The sequence below is a fragment of the Triticum aestivum genome, chromosome 1D (assembly GCF_018294505.1).
Source record: "Triticum aestivum cultivar Chinese Spring chromosome 1D, IWGSC CS RefSeq v2.1, whole genome shotgun sequence".
Taxonomy (NCBI): Eukaryota; Viridiplantae; Streptophyta; class Magnoliopsida; order Poales; family Poaceae; genus Triticum; species Triticum aestivum.
Window position 1 is genome coordinate 260,886,839 of NC_057796.1, and position 18,184 is coordinate 260,905,022.

Genomic DNA, 18,184 nt, shown 5'->3' on the forward strand with positions numbered 1-18,184 from the left:
GATCTCATCGGATGAACCACGATGTCGGGGATTCAATCAATCCCGTATGCAATTCCCTTTGTCTATCGATATGTTACTTGCCCGAGATTCGATCGTCGGTATCCCTATACCTTGTTCAATCTCGTTACCGGCAAGTCTCTTTACTCGTTCCGTAACTCACATCATCCCGTGATCAACTCCTTGGTCACATTGTGCACATTATGATGATGTCCTACCGAGTGGGCCCAGAGATACCTCTCCGTTTACACGGAGTGACAAATCCCAGTCTCGATTCGTGCCAACCCAACAGACACTTTCGGAGATACCTGTAGTGCGCCTTTATAGTCACCCAGTTACGTTGTGACGTTTGGTACACCCAAAGCATTCCTACGGTATCCGGGAGTTGCCCAATCTCATGGTCTAAGGAAATGATACTTGACATTAGAAAAGCTCTGAGCAAACGAACTACACGATCTTGTGCTAGGCTTAGGATTGGGTCTTGTCCATCACATCATTCTCCTAATGATGTGATCCCGTTATCAACGACATCCAATGTCCATGGTCAGGAAACCGTAACCATCTATTGATCAACGAGCTAGTCAACTAGAGGCTTACTAGGGACATGGTGTTGTCTATGTATCCACACATGTATCTGAGTTTCCTATCAATACAATTCTAGCATGGATAATAAACGATTATCATGAACAAGGAAATATAATAATAACCTATTTATTATTGCCTCTAGGGAATATTTCCAACACCCTAAGGGGGCAGAACTAACCACAGTGATAGGATGACCCAGAAAATACTGCTTAAGCTTCCGGCTAGCCATAAAAACCCCATACACAAGCTTCTGCCAATGTGGATACCTCTGTCTGGATTCAATAAGGACCTCACTGATGTAGTAAACCGGCTGTTGAACCGAATATTATTTGCCTGTTTCCTTCCTTTCCACCACAATGGCAACACTAACAACTCGGCTATTGGCAGCCACATATAATAGTAAAGGCTCCTTATCAATGGGAGCAGCCAGAACAGGCGGCTCAGCCAACTGTTTCTTCAAGTCCTCAAATGCTTGATTAGCAGCATCACTCCAGACAAAGTGATCTGTTTTCTTCATGATCTGGTACAGCGGTATAGCCTTTTCACCCAACCGGCTTATGAACCGGCTTAAGGCAGCAATACGACCTGCCAAACGTTGAACATCATTGACACATGTCGGCTTAGCTAAGGAAGTAATGGCCTTGATCTTCTTCGGGTTAGCTTCAATGCCTCTGTTGGAAACGAGAAAACCCAAAAGCTTACCAGCTGGTACACCAAAAACGCACTTGGCCGGGTTAAGCATCATCTTATAAACCCGGAGATTATCAAAGATCTCCTTCAAATCATCAATCAGGGTTTCCTTTTTTCTGGATTTCACCACAATGTCATCCACATAAGCATGTACATTACGCCCAATTTGATCATGAAGGCAATTTTGCACACACCGCTGGTAAGTCGCCTGGGCACTCTTGAGCCCAAAAGGCATGGACACATAGCAGAAGGCTCCAAACGGAGTAATGAAAGCCGTTTTCTCCTGGTCCTTAACTGCCATTTTGATCTGATGGTAACCAGAATAAGCATCCAAAAAACTCAAACGCTCACAACCTGCCGTAGTATCAATAATTTGATCAATACGGGGGAGAGCAAAGGGATCAGTCGGACAAGCCTTGTTTAGATATGTTTAATCCACACACATACGTCAAGTGCCATTCTTCTTAAGTACTAGCACCGGGTTAGCCAACCACTCAGGATGAAAAACTTCAACGATGAATCCAGCCGCCAAGAGCCGGGCCACTTCTTCACCAATGGCTTTACGCCTCTCTTCGTTAAAACGACGAAGAAACTGCTTGACCGGCTTAAACTTTGAATCAATATTAAGAGGGTGCTCAGCGAGTTCCCTCGGTACACCTGGCATGTCAGAAGGTTTACATGCAAAGATGTCCCGGTTCTCACGGATGAACTCGATGAGCGTGCTTTCCTATTTCAGATCCAGATTAGCATTGATGCTGAACTGCTTGGATAAATCGCCAGGAACGAAATCAACTAGCTTGGTGTCATCCACCGACTTAAACATTAAGACCAGATCATGTTCCGTAGTTGGCTTCTTAAAAGATGTCATATCTGCCGGGTCAACATTATCTTTATAAAACTTCAATTCCTCTGTTGCACAGATAGACTCGGCATAAGCCGCATCACCTTCTTCACACTCCAAAGCTATCTTCCGGCTTCCATGCACTGTGATAGTCCCCTTGTGACCCGGCATTTTGAGCTGCAGATAAACATAACAAGGCCGCACCATGAACTTGGCATAAGCCGGCCGTCCAAACAGAGCGTGATATGGATCTGAATCTTGACTACTTCAAAGGTCAACGTCTCAGATCTGGAATCATAATCATCTCCAAAAGCAACCTTTAGGGCTATTTTACCAACCGGGTATGCCGACTTACCAGGCACCACACCGTGAAAGACAGTGTTTGACGGCTTAAGATTTTTATCAGTCAAACCCATCCGACGGAAAGTTTCATAATAAAGGATATTGATACTGCTACCTCCGTCCATGAGTACCTTAGTGAATTTATATCCTCCAACCTGAGGCGCCACCACCAACGCCAAGTGACCCGGATTATCAACTCGGGGCGGGTGATCCTCACGACTCCACACAATGGGCTGTTCAGACCATCGCAAGTAACGGGGAACCGCCGGCTCAACAGTGTTCACTGCCCTTTTATGGAGCTTCTGATCCCGCTTGCATAAACTTATGGTGAAGACGTGGTACTGCCCACTATTCAACTGTTTCGGGTTACTCTGATACCCAGATTGTTGTTGCTGATTTCCCTGACCGGACTGTTGATGATAACCACTCTGATTGCCTTGATTGCCTGGGTGACCCTGCCACCATAACCCAGACCATGAGAGCCGAAACCTGAGCCGCCGCCCGGCCCATGATTGTTCTGGAAAAAATTGAATTTTTGAACTCCTTCATAATTTGGCAGTCTTTCCAAAGGTGACTGGACGACCTTTCCCCCGTACCATGCTTTGGGCAAGGCTCATTCATCATTTGCTCAAGATTTATACCCGACCCTCTTGCCCGAGTAGGTGGCTTTCCCTTACGACGCTGACCATTATTCTGCGTGTTGGTATTGGCCACAAGATCTGAGCTGCTATCAGCCTTGCGCTTACCATTGCCCCCTGACTCGCCGGGTTATGATGCTGGCCCTTGGTGTTGCCACTCTTCTTTCCCTTTCCCGTCTTTTCATCATCAGACTTGGGGTCCTTGGTACTATCAGAGTCGGCATATTTAATCAGAGCTGCCATCAGCTCCCCCATGTCATTGCAGTGGCGCTTGAGTCGCCCTAGCTTCTGTTTAAGAGGCAAAAAAGGCAAGTTTTCTCCAACATTAAGACCGCTGTGCCGGCATTAATGTTATCCGATGAGTGCAGGATGGCTTTGACCCGGCGCACCCAGTGGGTCGTTGACTGGCCCTCTTCTTGGGCACATGCATCTAAATCCACAATCGACATGGGCTGTTTACATGTATCTTTAAAATTCTGGATGAATCGGGCCTTCAACTCAGCCAACGATCCAATTGAATTGGCAGGCAGACCCTTTAGCCAAGTACGGGTCGTCCCATCCAGCGTCATGGTGAAATACTTAGCACACGCGGCATCGCTGACCTCCAGCAGCTCCATGGCCATCTCGTAACTCTCAATCCACGCCTCAGGGGGTAAGTCGGCTGTGTAGTTGGGCACCTTACGAGGTCCTTTGAAATCCTTGGGCAAACGCTCATTACGCAGAGCCGGCACTAAACATGGTACACCCGTGCTTCTAGAGATCACGCCTGCCTCCACCGAAGTTGTCGGATAAACCGGAGATGGTTGATGAGCCGCGTACTGAGCCACCAGCTCAGCCTCCCGACGTGCTCTATCCTGATCCATCAGGGCCTGGGTATTACGGGGCGGGTCATGTCCACGGGGCGGGTTATGACGCTGCTCACTGCTTGACATCGTCGGGGAGTCCATGTGTCTGCTATAACTCCGGCTTGGGCGAGGGGTTGAATGGATCCTCTCACGACTGTAAGAATAAGCCTTCTGCTGCACCAATGTTGTCTGAAGAAGCTCTCGAGCCCTTCGTGTTTCAACCGCAGCTGGAGACTCACCTTTAACTGGGAGAGCCACCAATCGCGACGCCGCAGCGATCATGTTATCCAACGGGTTAGAATAATGACCCGGTGGTGTCGGCACATGTTGTGGTGGGATATTATTCTGACAGGGCGGGTCCGTTGTGTGCGGTTGAGCCGGCGCTCCCGTCCCAGGCGCGGCTACTGCCCGGTTTACCCCTGGCGGGTCACTGGTCCCTGCACCAGGTGTGTTGAAGAGATTCCTCGCCTCGTAAACCGGAGGCAGACGACTTCGGTGCCTTCTCCTCAAGACTTCGTTTGAAGCGTTCTGATCCAACGGGAGCCGGAAGGAATCAGCCTAGATTCGTTGCGCCTGAGCATCCAAAGCGGCTCGTTCCGCAGCCATCCTCACATCCTCTGCTGCCAGATCTTCCTTGGCTTGAGTTTGATTTGATTTGCCGGGTTAACCTCTGCTGTCAACAATGTTGTCAAAGTGTCTAATAAGTCGGACAAGACCTGAGCCGGTGGGCGCGCAGGGCCTCCTGCCCCGGCCGCTGTCGCCGCCGCTGACCTGGAAATCATTGCCGCTGCAGTCGAAGAATTCTGCACTGACTGCGTACCGGCCATGAAAATCGCGACCCGGTTCGGCGGCTCATAGGTGTCCGGAATACTGTTGCCATCGGAACAGCCCCCAAGCCCGTCGTCCTGCAGTTGATACAACGAAGTAGTCTCGCCCGTGGACGACTCACCATCATAATAGATGGTCGTCTTACGCCAGACATGGATCCTTCCTCAAATTCTCCCCCATGGATGAATCCCACGAAGGCGCACTTCACGGCGGGTTGAACCTGGGCGGGTCGTGCACGCTGAGCCGTCTCGATGATGTCGGTGCAGGTGTCCGGCTCAGGGCCCGGTTCACCGACCTTGCCGATGAAGACGTGAATTCCACCGAAGGGGACCCGGTACCCGTACTCGATTGAGCCGGCCTCGGGGCCCCAGCCTGCGTCGTCGATGTAGAGCTTGCCGCGACGACTTTTGGTCATCCGGCCCACGGCGTATCCTTTGATCCCTTCAAAGTTGCCCTGTAAGAACTCGAAACCACCGTGCGTCAACCCCACGGTGGGCGCCAACTGTCGTGGAATTGTCACGACAGATGTCCTAGTGTGAGGACTTAGTCGTGGAGCCATCGCACTAGGTTAGCTTAAAGGGGTTAAACGGGACAAAGGACACATGAGTTTATACTGGGCCGGCCCCTTGCGGTGAAGGTAAAGGCCTAATCCAGTTTGATGTGGTATTGCTTATGCCTCGATTACCAGGGAGCGGATACACTTGGCCTAGCTTTCGATCTGTTGTCTCTTGCCCTCAACCGCCGCCGGGTCGTCCCTTTATATACATAGGTTGACGCCCCGCGGCTTACAGAGTCCCGACCGGCTCATAAACGTGTCCGGCCCGGTGACTAATTATACTTGCCTTACAATACAAGTCATGCATATATGACGGTTTATACCTATGGGCCTTAAGCTGCCTTTGGGCCTTGGGCTCTTCATAAGTCATCCTCATGAACCGCCATCTTCGATTCCTTCATGGGCTTCGTGACAATTAAACCGCCGTTGGTATAACTCGGCCCCTCCTGGGCGGGTCATACCTAATAGTTATATCCCCAACATGTACCGTTATGTTCAATTCTGGCGCTGCCAATTTTTTTTGAGCTTGACAGATCGGGCATAAGGGTCGTCGCTCGAGATCACGAGGCACGTTTCGTTGTGGCCTGCAGTGACCCAGTTTTTGGTGTTCCCGAGCCGGACAGGCGAGGTGTTCATTTGGCATTGGAAAAGCAAATACATGATGTTATCTTTGCTACAGATTGCCTATCTTTGGTGCATAAAATTTATTCTTCAATAATTAATCGTTCTGCTATTGGTGCCGTGGTTTTTGATATTAAAATTACGGCCGCTGCCTTCAATTCGGTGATCTTCAAGCACATACATCGACATTTGAATATTGCTGCTCATTTGTTAGCCAGAGCTTGGATGTATTCAGTTAGTCCATGTGTTTCTTTTATGTTCGGGACTGTATCCAGGGAACTCTCGAGTAACCAATAAAATTAGTGTTCTCTCTATAAAAAAAACGTGGCGAAAAGTGTGGAAGAGTTTCACCTGAAACTGACCGTGGTCGAACCCACTTCGACCGACCCGCCATTCCTCCACGGTCGCATTCCCTCGGGGCCGGCGCACCGCGCTCCAAGCAGCAATGGCGTTCGCCGCGGCTGCGCGGAGAAGCCTCGCCTCGCCTAGAATCTCCGATTGCCTCTCCCGCCGCTTCCATCCGGCGCTCCCTCAACTGCTCCCATCCAACTCCATCGGCGATCCCCGGAAGCCCTCGCCCCTTCCTCTCCCACCCGCACCGCGTCCGTTGCGTTTCTCGTTCTCCCCTTGCGGGACAGCTCAAACCCTAGACCTCCTCCCATTCGGCATCCACCTCCTCGCCGGGCCACCCCGCCGCGGGTTCTCCTCCTCCTCCCGCGACATTGACTTCGCCGACGTCCTCACCGGCGCCGCCAATGCCTGGCCGCCCGTGGCTGCCCCGGCGAGCTTCCCCGGCGAGGTGGCGTTGGCCGCGGGGGACTCGTCGATTGCCGTCGCGGCGGTGCAGCATCTCATCGACGCGGTCCATTCCTTCACTGGTCTGAACTGGTTAGGGTTTATGGGTTTGAGGATTTTTTTGCCCTTCACCGCGTCGTTGGAATTGTCTCTGGCTTACATCATGTTCCTCGTGTATTTTTTTGCACTGCAGGTGGATTTCCATTGCTCTACCCACAGTGCTCTTACGGTCTGTGTCGTGCCCATTGTGGATGCTTGCCAGGAAACGAGTATATGTAAGATCTTGCTATGGATTGTTGCTTCGGTTTATTTTTGTTCTCATGCATCATAACATCTTATCTTGTAGTATTGTGGTAGCTGCAACACCCAATTAGTTATAAGCTACTCCCCCCGTTCACTATCACTAAGATAGTCCAACTTTTATATAAATCGAATGTATGTAGACATGTTTTAGTGTGTTTATTCACTCATTTCAGTCAGTGTGTAGTCCATATTGAAATGTGCAAAACATCTTACAACAGTGAACAGAGGAAGTAGATATTGTATCATCATTTGTTCATGATAATGAAACAAACTTTATGCATGAAAACTTGCTATTCATTGGATGGAGTTAAGTAATCTTTCATCCAGAAACTACAAAGTGACAGGTTTAGGCTGTAAACTGCACCCTTCTGCAGACCCACAACCACAAGGAAACAATTCAAAATATCCATGTTTTTGCACTTATTTTGGGCGCCGTAAGCAAATAGGTTCATACCTTTTATAGTCAGTAGTTGCATGTACCCAGTTAGTCATGAGTTAGATATTAAACTAACTTTCTCCAGGCAAAGTTGAGATTCTTTGCACGGAGTTACTTCCATACAACAACTACAGATATCAGCAAATATGCAATATCCACGAGTAAATGTGTGCTCTGAATGCAATATCCCTGAGTAAGTGTGAATGGAATATCCATGAGTAAGGTCTAGTTTGGATCGCGTCCTGGTGCTATTTTGCGTGGCCTGAAACTGTCCCTGGAAATTTTCTGAAGCTGTTTGGTTCATGACCTGGAAAAGCCTGGTATAGCCTGGCCTGGAGTAACCGTGAGTGCAATTAGCCTGGGGAGAGACCCAAGGAGGAGGTTAGAGCAACTCTAGCAGACCCCGCATCCGCCCCCGACCTGCAAAATAACCGCCAAAATGCGGGTGCGGGCCGGAAAGCCTGCCCGACCAGACCCCGCATCCCGCCCCGGCCCGCAAAAAATTTTAGGGGGCGCGGCAAATTTCCGGCCTCAACCCGGGAAAACGCGGGTTTCCCCCTCGCGGCTGCGGTGCCCTGCATCACAGAGAAGCAGTTGGCGGGAGGGACATTTCAGCCCGCGCTCTTTTCCCCCTTCCTTCCGCCGCCGCCCGCCCTTGCTTCCGCCCGCCCGCCGCCGGCGATTCCGGCCATATCTGCGGGCGGAATCGCTCCGCGGGGCTGCCCCACACCCTCCCGCGCCGAGCCGCTGCACCGCCCCTCCGGATCCGGCGAGAAGAGCCGCCCCTCAGTCGCCGCCGCCGCTGGGATCGACCACCGCCGAGCGCACCACCGGTTAGTCCCCTTTTTATGATTTTCGCGAGCTGTGTAGTAGATTGACGCGCCGGCGTGTGTGTAGATGGAGTTGACCCCGTGCGAGAAGTTCTTGCTATCCGATTCGTCCGATTCGGACGACTCGGATGTGGAGACCATGCTTGCGAACTTTCGGCAGCAAACATTGGTCATGGCGCTTGCCGTGAAGGAGCATGAAGACGAGTACCGAAAGAGGGGGCGAGGATCTACTGTCGGGCGTCTGTGCATTCCGCGGAATCGCCATCTTGGAAACGAGATGTTGATGCAAGATTATTTTTCGGAGAATCCTACATATCCTGCACACCTCTTCCACAGAAGGTACCGAATGCGCCGATCCCTTTTTGTGAAAATTGTTGAAGCTTGCGAGGCAAATTGCCGGTATTTCACTCAGAGAAGGAATGCCGCGGGCTTAAAGGGATTTAGTGCATATCAAAAAATCTCCGCAGCTATGCGGGTGATTGCATATGGCGTTCCGGCTGACTATGCCGATGAGTATCTTCGCATTGGTGAAGATAGCACAATTGAGTCTGTGCGTAGATTTGCGAAAGTGATCGTCCGTGTCTTTGGTCCCGAGTATCTTCGGGCACCAAATGAAGATGACACAAAGAAATTGATGGCAGCTAATGAGAGGAGAGGTTGGCCTGGGATGCTAGGTAGCATTGATTGTATGCATTGGAATTGGAAAAATTGCCCCAAGGCTTGGCAAGGAATGTATTGTGGCAAGTCTCGTGATGCAACAATTGTGCTAGAGGCCGTAGCATCCGAGGATTTATGGATTTGGCATTGCTTTTTTGGTATGCCCGGCACACTCAATGATATCAATGTGTTGCAACGCTCTCATTTGTTTGCTAGGCTTGCTAGTGGTGATGCTCCTGCTTGCAACTACACTATCAATGGGCATGAATACACAAAGGGGTACTATCTTGCAGATGGTATATATCCTCCTTGGTGCACATTTGTCAAGAGCATCAAAGAACCCAAAACAAAAAAACAATGTGAATTTGCAAGGGTGCAAGAGGCAGCCCGAAAAGACATTGAAAGAGCATTCGGTGTTTTGCAATCTAGGTTTGCCATTGTCCGAGGTCCTGCTCGTTTTTGGGATAAGAAAACCCTGAAGAACATCATGACTTGTTTTGTTATTCTGCACAATATGATTCTTGAAGATGAGAGAGGAATGGACTTAGAATTCTTTTATGATAATGTGGGTAGCCGTGTCAAACCAGCTAGAGACCCAAACCGCATTAGAGCTTTTCTTCAGACATACAAGGAGATTGAAAATGCAGACACACACTTTCAACTTCAGGAAGATCTCATTGAGCACCATTGGCAAAGGGCTGGACAGTGACTAATTTTTGTACTCATTTGTATTTGTATTCATGACAAGTTTTGTATTGCATTATTTTTAGTTTGCTACGGTGATATGAATAATTATTTGTAATGCGGATGATTATTGTTTTATGTTTGATTTGAATAATTCTGTTTGTTTTCGATTGTTGAATTATGTTGGATTTGAGATTTGCGGGCTGATGATTTGCGGGGATGCAGCGGCGCAAAGAGCAGAACCCGCATAGCCGACCCGTAAAAAAGCATATTCGGCGAATATGCTTTTTTACGGATCCGTTTGGGGGGTCTGCATCTGTGCCAGCCCGCGCCGGCCCGCAAAAGCTGTTTTGCGCGAACTGCATACGCGTTTTGCGGGCCGGCGTTTTGCGGGGTCTGCTAGAGTTGCTCTTAGCCTGGCCCAGGCGTGAGAAACGGGACGCGTGGCAGTGGCTAATGAATGCCTGGGCTGCTGTTACAGAAAACAACGCTCTGTACATGAGCTGTATGGACTGATTTGCTACGCCTATTAACTCCCCAGGCCAGGCCTACAACCAAACGCTTTCTTTTCACATCAGCCTGGCCAGGCATGAAAATTCTAGCATCGACGTCCACACCAGGCACCCGTGAAACTCCAGGCATGAGGGTGAGGACGTGAACATCTAAGCCTAAATGTCTGTTACGCAGATCCAAGTAAATGAACTGATTGGATGTTAACTTTTCAATGCCCTGTTTTTTGAGTGTGAGAATTTTTCCAGTATCCTGTAGGATAACAGTTGTTCTGTATGAAGCTCTTGCAGAACTCATTTTTATTGCAAAAATGCCTTAACCTGTTACAGAGCCAACTCAGAAAAGCACTATAACTGTTGTATATGCTTCAAATTTACATAGGAGGTGTCAGGAGATGCAACAAACCAGCAAGTTGGTAAATAATGTAAGCATTCTAACATTATTCATGATTCCTGCAACAAGCAAAGTGAAATTTTTGAGTATTCCTAGTGTACTGTACAACCTGCATATTATGTTGTCAAGAAAAGGAAGTTAATTGTATGCAATCATTTGCCGCAGGCTAAGGACGATGCATCAAGAGAAGAAGCTGAGCGTGCAGCATGGTCTTCACTCAAAAAGTATGCAATATGCATACTTATGTTTATATCTTGACACTATAAAGCGTGTTCCGACAGTGTTAACGCTAATGTTTTCTTTCTGAAAAAAAGTCCTTTATGTTTTAACTTTTAAGTAGTTCTTGCTGGATGAAATAAGAGATATGGGGGATGTTTAATCTTAACATGGAAGAGAGAAGATAAAATCGTGTGTTTCCCCTATGATTTTTCCTTTCAAGCGTTTAACCATGACAAGATGTGTTTAGAAGTGAAGTCGTTTGGAAAGTGATGTTAGATTGTTTCATCTGAGAATCAAAACGATTTTAGTAAGGGCATGACTTGTTTCCAGGGTAGATAGTTTAAGTTTTTTATGCGGTTTCAATAGCCTTTTTTTAATCAGGAATGAGCGATCCATTTCAAAAGCACGATCGTATGAACTTGTTATTTTTGCACTAAGCATTTATGCATGACACAAAGGAAAAACATGCATGTACACTCTGTGGCATATGTTGTTCACCAGATTCTTAAATTGGCACTTAATGTAGTTATGTAGGTGGTTATCAGTCATCACCATAGCAAACGGTGGCCGATCACAGGGCTTGCTACTCTAACCAGCTAATTTTCTGCACATCATGTGCAAGAATCGGCGACAATGGAGCTAATCTTGTCCAAGTTAACACACAGTATACCACGAGTGCATGTTTCAGTCATGGGCAGGGACAATCCACACACTTGCATATGTATTTTCGGATAAATTAGAAAAGGTTTGCGTCTTGATTAAATGATATATAGAAACAACCTATGTACACCAGGCCTACAAATAGGCCAAAACGGCAACATTGTATGCGCACCCCTAAGAAAACTAAGCTCTGCTGGTAGTAACGCCTGTAGGCCAGTTGCCCCTGCCTTAGCCCAGAATCCTGACTCCGCACGTATACTGATGAGCAGCGTAGTGATATCAGGTCTATAAGTCTATTGCTGTTTAAGACGGCAGCGTTTCACTGCTTCCAAATCCACCATGCCGTGAGCATTATCAACGAGGATAAGCAACATGGTTCCCTACCATCTGATGGATCCTCGAGAGGTGAGCCACCCAATCGAGATAAGATAGTTGATACTACATTAGCACAGGTTTTGTTTAATCATTGTATTGCACATTGTTTCGACTGCATACTGCTACCATCGTTCAGGAAACAGCATCCAACAGAGGGCGGTTAGAGTGAAAACTGATCATTTTCAGTGTGTGTCGCCAGTGGAGCTAACACAGCATGCATGACCTTCTCTCCCTTCCCTACCGCAGTAGCTCAGCTGAAGGTTTATATCTGCATGCTATTATTCTTCATGTTGGAGCTAGCGTTTGAGGCTACCACTATAAGCTTTGGTTTTAATAATACAAGTTTCTAAATATCGGTCCATACACTCAGTTTGATACCGATTTGGCACATCCTTTTGTATTTTTGTTTTCAGACATGTTGGCTTATACAGACCGACTTTTTATCTTGTATTTATAGAAGACAAGGATTCTTGTTAAGAAAATGTTGAGAATAAAATTACACATGTACAACTTCATCAAGTTATTGCATCATTTGCATGGAGGCACATACTTTTTTGATGGAAACATATATATAATGTACTTACATACCTTTTATGTCATATTAAACTATTGTTTCTTTCTTTCTTTTGTAGTTCTATAGTGTCCATACTCCATACCACCTTCAGCCAGTTGGGTCACTTTTGCTGGACAGTTTAGTAAATATAGTTGATTTATATCTCCTATTTGCTATGAAAATATAGGCATGTACAATTGTACATGCATATCTGAATTCTGAAGTGCAAAGTATAATGCCAACTCCTCACTTCTAACTTTGCATTAATAATCCTATGGTGATGTGGTGTGTTGCCTAGCCCTAACTAAAATAATTATAATTTATGCTGCCGTGTAGCTTTTCTGGAATTTCCCTTTCCAAATTATTGCCGATCTCTTTGCTTTCTTATTGTATTGAGCTAAATTCCCTTTGGCTAACAAATTCAACCTTATATGCTATAACAACAAAATTTCTTTTGCTCCTACTTATTGTTATAGGGAGCTTTGCATGGATTTCTCCAAGATCTAAATGCTTTGCCTTTGTTCACACAGGTTAGGTCTTGCGTCATATCTTCCACTAATTGTGACACCGTATACCTTGATAACTCTTCACATCGCTGTAAGTTGACACCACGTGCTTCCTTCTGTTTGGCTAACTTTTGGTACCTCCCGTTACCACTACAACCATCTTCACCGTTTCCATTTTCACAGACTATTTCATTCTTCTATCATGCTTCTAGGTATCAAACATGGTTGACAATGTCCCATCTTTAAAAGGGGGTGGAGCATTCTGGTTTACTGATCTGACAACCCCTGATGCTCTTTGCATCTTTCCCATGATAACATCACTGTTCATCATGCTTACCTCAGAGGTATGCTCACAGTTTCTTCAGATCTAAATATATTTTTGTTCTTGTGCTATAAATTTCGAGACCCCATTGATTGCTTGCTTTGAACATTTGCTCATTTGATTTTATTTAGGTTGACAATGCTCCCACAGTAAACTGTTCGCATAAGATATTTTGCTGTTTTAAGTTTAAACCATAAAAAATGTACTACCTCCGTTTCAAAATAATTGAAGTTCTGGGTTTGTCTTAAGTCAAACTTGTTGAAGTTTGACCAAGGCTATAGAAAAAATATTAATGGAAAATGTAGAATTTCAATTATTTTGGAACGGAGGTAGTATTTATGAGTAATGCCAGTGGTTTTTGCTGAGTGAACAAAGCTGAAGTGTAGATGGAAAACATCATTAATAGTTTCTTCCTCTTTGTTCTGTGTGTCTGCTTACTTAAGTTCTGTTTATGAATAAATGTACACCCTCTGTTCCATAATTCTTGTCGTGGTTTCTTGTCGTGGTTTAGTTCAAATTTGAACTAAAACCATGACAAGAATTATGGAATGGAGGTAGTAGTTTTTTACTTTAGTTTTTTGGCAATACTATGCTGTTTCTGCATGTATTAACATTAGATCTTGGAGATAATTTTATTTTAATGCACACTAGCGATCTTTCTTTACCATTTCAAGAATTGAAAGCTCCCCAGGGGCTCATTTATGAGTGAAGATCCACTAGTGGAGCGTGGTGTTTTTTACAAATAGCACTCAATTCATATTAGTTAGCAATCTGTTTTCTTCAGTTGTCTGTGCATTGGTTGTTGATCATTTGGAGCGACTGTAACTGAATCAAGACACATGATTGTTTGTCAGGGGCACATGAATTATGACAAATTAGCAGTGAATAGTCTAGTTCTTAAGAATCCTTGAAGCCTTTACAAAGTTTCATGTTTTATGCACAACTCCTGCATTTTGGTATGTGCAATTGATTTAATCTGCAATCTAGAGATATTTTGGCGATTTAATGCATGTATCTAATTGTTTGGGCTGAAATCTCTTTTTCTTTAAAACTTGTTTGACGTGAACCTTGAAGGTTTTTACCTACAGTCCTCATCTACTGTGCCATCAATCCATCCATTACTTCCCTTACTTTTAAGTTTGTGTATGCTGTATTGTTTAATTTCTCTGTGCACTTTGCTCTGTGCAATTTAGGATGTGTTAATAACACTCAGATGTCAGTTTGCACTGCCGAACTCTGCTAATTTGACGCCTTTTTTTTTGTTTATAGCTCTGTCTCTTCATCTTGTTCCTTCTACTTCTTTAAGGCCCTTTCTTATAATAGTTGATTCATTAATTTTGGGTTGTTGTACGGAAGCCTCCTAAGGCATCCGTGTTTGATAAAAAATTCTTTGTCAGATTCAGTGTTAACTGTTACTCCCTCCATTTGGAAATGTAAGGCCTCCAGCTTTTTAGGATTTATCTTAGGCCAACATTTAATTAAACAATGTGTAAAATTACATGATACAGATCGACACTGTTGGATTCATATATAAAATAACTACCCAACGAAATCAATTTTGTATCACATAACATGCATATTGTTTAACTAATTGTTGGTCAAAGATAAGTATTGGAACCGTGGATGCCTTACAATTCCAAACAGAGGGATAGCTAATAAGAGTTTTTGGCTTGTAGCTCAAGTACAGTGCTTCAAAGAAATGCGAAAAATGCTCTCGCACGATGCACAAAGAAGCAAGGGAAGCTCTGAGAGTAATATCTCTTCTATCTATGTTGTTGACAGCAACCCTTCCTCAGGTATTGTGGAGTATTTGCTCATCCTTTGAATCTTCTGTTATCAAAACATTGAATATATGATTGAGTTTAAGCTGAACCCTCTAATGCTGAGCTTGGATACGGGTTCTGTGCTCTTAGGATCATATGCAAGGTAAAATCCATAAAGAAACCATAGTGTTTGAGCATGTTAGAATATATATGCATGGAAAAATATTGCTATATGTGCACATTACAAAAAGAGAACATGTCTTTATGTAAAATGCACCCATGATATTATTTTTTCCACCATGTTTGGGCTTGCACGTATTCTAACATGTTCTAGTAATATAATATGTTTGGGAAAATTTTGAAGTGTGCATGTGCACTGTGTCGATAATAGGTGTGTTTGATCCTAAGATTATATATCCCTATTTCCCATATGTTTTGGTTGGCCTGTGCTTCTCATTTTGTGATGTAATAGGATCATATATCTGGGTTTTATGTTTTAACCGAGTAAAAAGTAAAGAGTTAAAAAATGCTTCCCCATGTAGTTGTTTTTTTCTTAATACCTTAGATTTCAGCAACAGAATGAAAGTATACTTGTTCTTCTAATTGTACTTTTGTATTGGATATATGTTCATAAACGATTGACATGTTAATAATATAAATACAGTATGCATCATTGAGCATACTAGCGCAAGAGGGGATCACTATGATTTACTGTTTCTGTGACCATAAGACTATTTTATGGGGGCGGTAGCCTATAAAAAAACATTCAATTTTTCAAGCTCTTGGTTGAACTGGCTGGTACATGTACGATGGAATTCATTAGCTCTACAGTAAAAATCTCCAATTCCATGTTGCTTCTAGGTTTATTGCCATGTCTAGCCGGTGAGCTCTTTCTCCAATAAATAGTGCATTACACTCTAAAGTCTATATATGTATATAGACGTACTTTAGAGTGTAGATTAACTCATTTTACTCCGTATTTAGTCCATAGTGAAATCTCTAGAAAGACTTATATTTAGGAACGCAGGGAGTACTAATTAATATTCCAGACATTCTGAAGTAAAGCACCTAAAGATTCTGGGTTTCCGCTTCTTTCTGATGTTAAAGCATCTCCTAATCTATGTCCTGTCCAGGCGATTTCTTGTTCCTTGGTCACCTGGAGTTCTCTAAGTCTTGCAGAAAGGATAGGTGAGCATTGCATTTTGATTGGCCCTTTTTCTTTACAAAAATAAATAAATAAATTTGTTTGGTACTTTCTCCGTTATACTTGAGATATAGAAACACGCTTTGATTGCTTGCAGCTCTCGAACAGCCAGCTGTGCAGAAAGTACTATATGGCACGCCCTTGAAACAAAGAAGATGTTCTTGTGATGGACAGAAGGGCCCAACTGCTGAAGATACCCCTTCTGTCAAGGAGCAGGAAGAGCCAGTTTCCCCAGAGACAAAGAAATCTTGTGATGGTAGCACTCACAGAGACGAGACCGATAAGAAATCGACCAAAGGCGGTTAAATGTAGACACCAATACTTACCACATTTTTTTAGATGAACTACACCACTTACCGGGTAGCAATCTCCTAGTCTTATGCTTGGGCCAGTTCTTTGGAGCTGTGCTGTGGAAATAAGCTCCTGTGGAAATAAGCTCAAGATAAGCTGCTGTGGAAATAAGCTCCAGATAATAAGCTAGCCAGTTCTTTTCAGTGCCAGCTTTTTCAGCTTCTGTGATATGATCAGTGAAAAGTCTGTAATACCCTTGGACTATACTATTGTTCAGATCAAATGATATTGCGCTATATTTTTTATCATTGTTGCTCATATGAACATAAATTTGACTGTAAAACACCACAACATGTTATAATCAAACGTAAGGAAGATCATTTTGTCGCATGCGAATGCCATACATGCATCACTGTCTCATGTAGTATGAGTTCTTGAGAATAAGTATTGAATAAAAAAGATCTGTAAATTATCACAGTTGAATCTTCCTCCTTTAGTGCACTGAAGACATCACGATGTACCTTCTTCGTAAAGAGTTCTAGAGCATGAAAATACACTTCACTTCTAGGTTTACCTCCATCATTCACCACCATGTCCTTCATCTCCTTAATCTCATCTCTCATAGGATCCTCCTTCATTTCAGATGTCGCCGAATTGCGACTAGTCTCCCTCTTTTCCCAAAGGTCAGCAATACGCTTAAATTGCATTCTATCATCACTATCTTTTGCAATCTTTTGCACCATCGCAGGACTAGGTGAATAAGGACATGATCTCTTCTTTCGACCTTTAGCTTTGTTAGGTGTCACAAAAGTAGCATCTATTTCACATCCTGAACCAGCCACATCATCATCATCAATGTGAATTTGAGATGCACCAACTTAAGACGAGGGAGGTGCCGCCCTCGCGTACTCATTTGTCACACTAATATCATCAAATATAGCACCCAGTTTGATCTCATCCTCTAGTGGAGCAAATCGAAACTTGGTGGCAAGTTCATTTCTCTGAAAAAAAGCATATCACAAATTAGTGCAAGAATTGGTAGAAAAAGAAAAGTAAAAACAAATGGAATTGATATGACGATATGTATACCTGTATCTCATTTGCCCACCATTCATCACTAGCCGCAATAGTCTTGGTAACAGGATCAAACCCAATGCCTGATGCCTTTTGGGTTAATGTCTTCCAAACAGCATACTCTTTTTTCAGCACATCCCACTTATTCTTGAATTGCTTTTTGGTATATTCTCTCCTCATGCGCTCAAAAAACTTTCTGACCACATTTTCATATCCAAGTGGTGACAATGTTCCTTCTTTGCCACGGTTATTGGCATTCACTTCTTCCACACAAATATCAATGAAAGTTCTAAGACCCACATTTATCCCATTGTGCTTTCATCTATTTTTCATCATGTCAATAAAAAAGAATTGGAAGAATTAATAACAATATCTAGAATGCTTTTATGGTAGCAGTAGCTCGTTTAGATCAACATGAAATCATCACACTTCAGCAGTAGTACAATCAAGATGAAATCATCATCCTTCAGCAGTAGCTTACAACTAATATACATGAATTTTTTGCAAAAAAATCACAGGAGCTGCTCACCTTGGTGGCTCACGGCCAGGAGGAGGGCAGGGGGAAAGGGGGTCGCCGACCGCCGGAGATGAGCGCCGTTTGCCGGAGAGGGGCCCTGGGCAGATCTGGCCAGGCGCTGCTCCTGGACAAAGGGGACGGAGGGGATG

General features: G+C 44.6%; 1 protein-coding gene across 3 annotated transcripts; it reads left to right on the forward strand.

Annotated features, from left to right (window-relative positions):
* The first annotated feature begins 6,301 nt into the window (after nt 1-6,301).
* Nucleotides 6,302-16,752, forward strand: LOC123181361 (mitochondrial inner membrane protein OXA1-like). 3 transcript variants are annotated; one of them, XM_044593621.1, is made up of 9 exons: nt 6,302-6,821; nt 6,932-7,013; nt 10,540-10,582; nt 10,717-10,775; nt 12,889-12,955; nt 13,077-13,208; nt 14,863-14,982; nt 16,083-16,137; nt 16,262-16,752. In XM_044593621.1, the coding sequence occupies exons 1-9, from the start codon at nt 6,389-6,391 to the stop codon at nt 16,318-16,320; spliced, it is 1,050 nt and encodes a 349-aa protein (XP_044449556.1). In that variant the 5' UTR covers nt 6,302-6,388; the 3' UTR covers nt 16,321-16,752. The 3 variants fall into 3 exon arrangements, with proteins under 3 accessions (XP_044449556.1, XP_044449554.1, XP_044449555.1); XM_044593619.1 differs by having other exon boundaries at nt 6,308-6,821; nt 16,251-16,752; XM_044593620.1 differs by lacking the exons at nt 10,540-10,582; nt 10,717-10,775 and having other exon boundaries at nt 6,308-6,821; nt 16,251-16,752.
* The last annotated feature ends 1,432 nt before the right edge of the window (nt 16,753-18,184 follow it).

Bases quoted from the DNA above. Each gene is read 5' to 3' on its own strand.
- LOC123181361 (XM_044593619.1), top strand. From the start codon at position 6,389: ATGGCGTTCGCCGCGGCTGCGCGGAGAAGCCTCGCCTCGCCTAGAATC. The intron at 6,822-6,931 runs GTCTGAACTGGT...TTTGCACTGCAG, and splicing joins CGCGGTCCATTCCTTCACTG to GTGGATTTCCATTGCTCTAC. The intron at 16,138-16,250 runs GTGAGCATTGCA...GATTGCTTGCAG, and splicing joins AAGTCTTGCAGAAAGGATAG to CTCTCGAACAGCCAGCTGTG.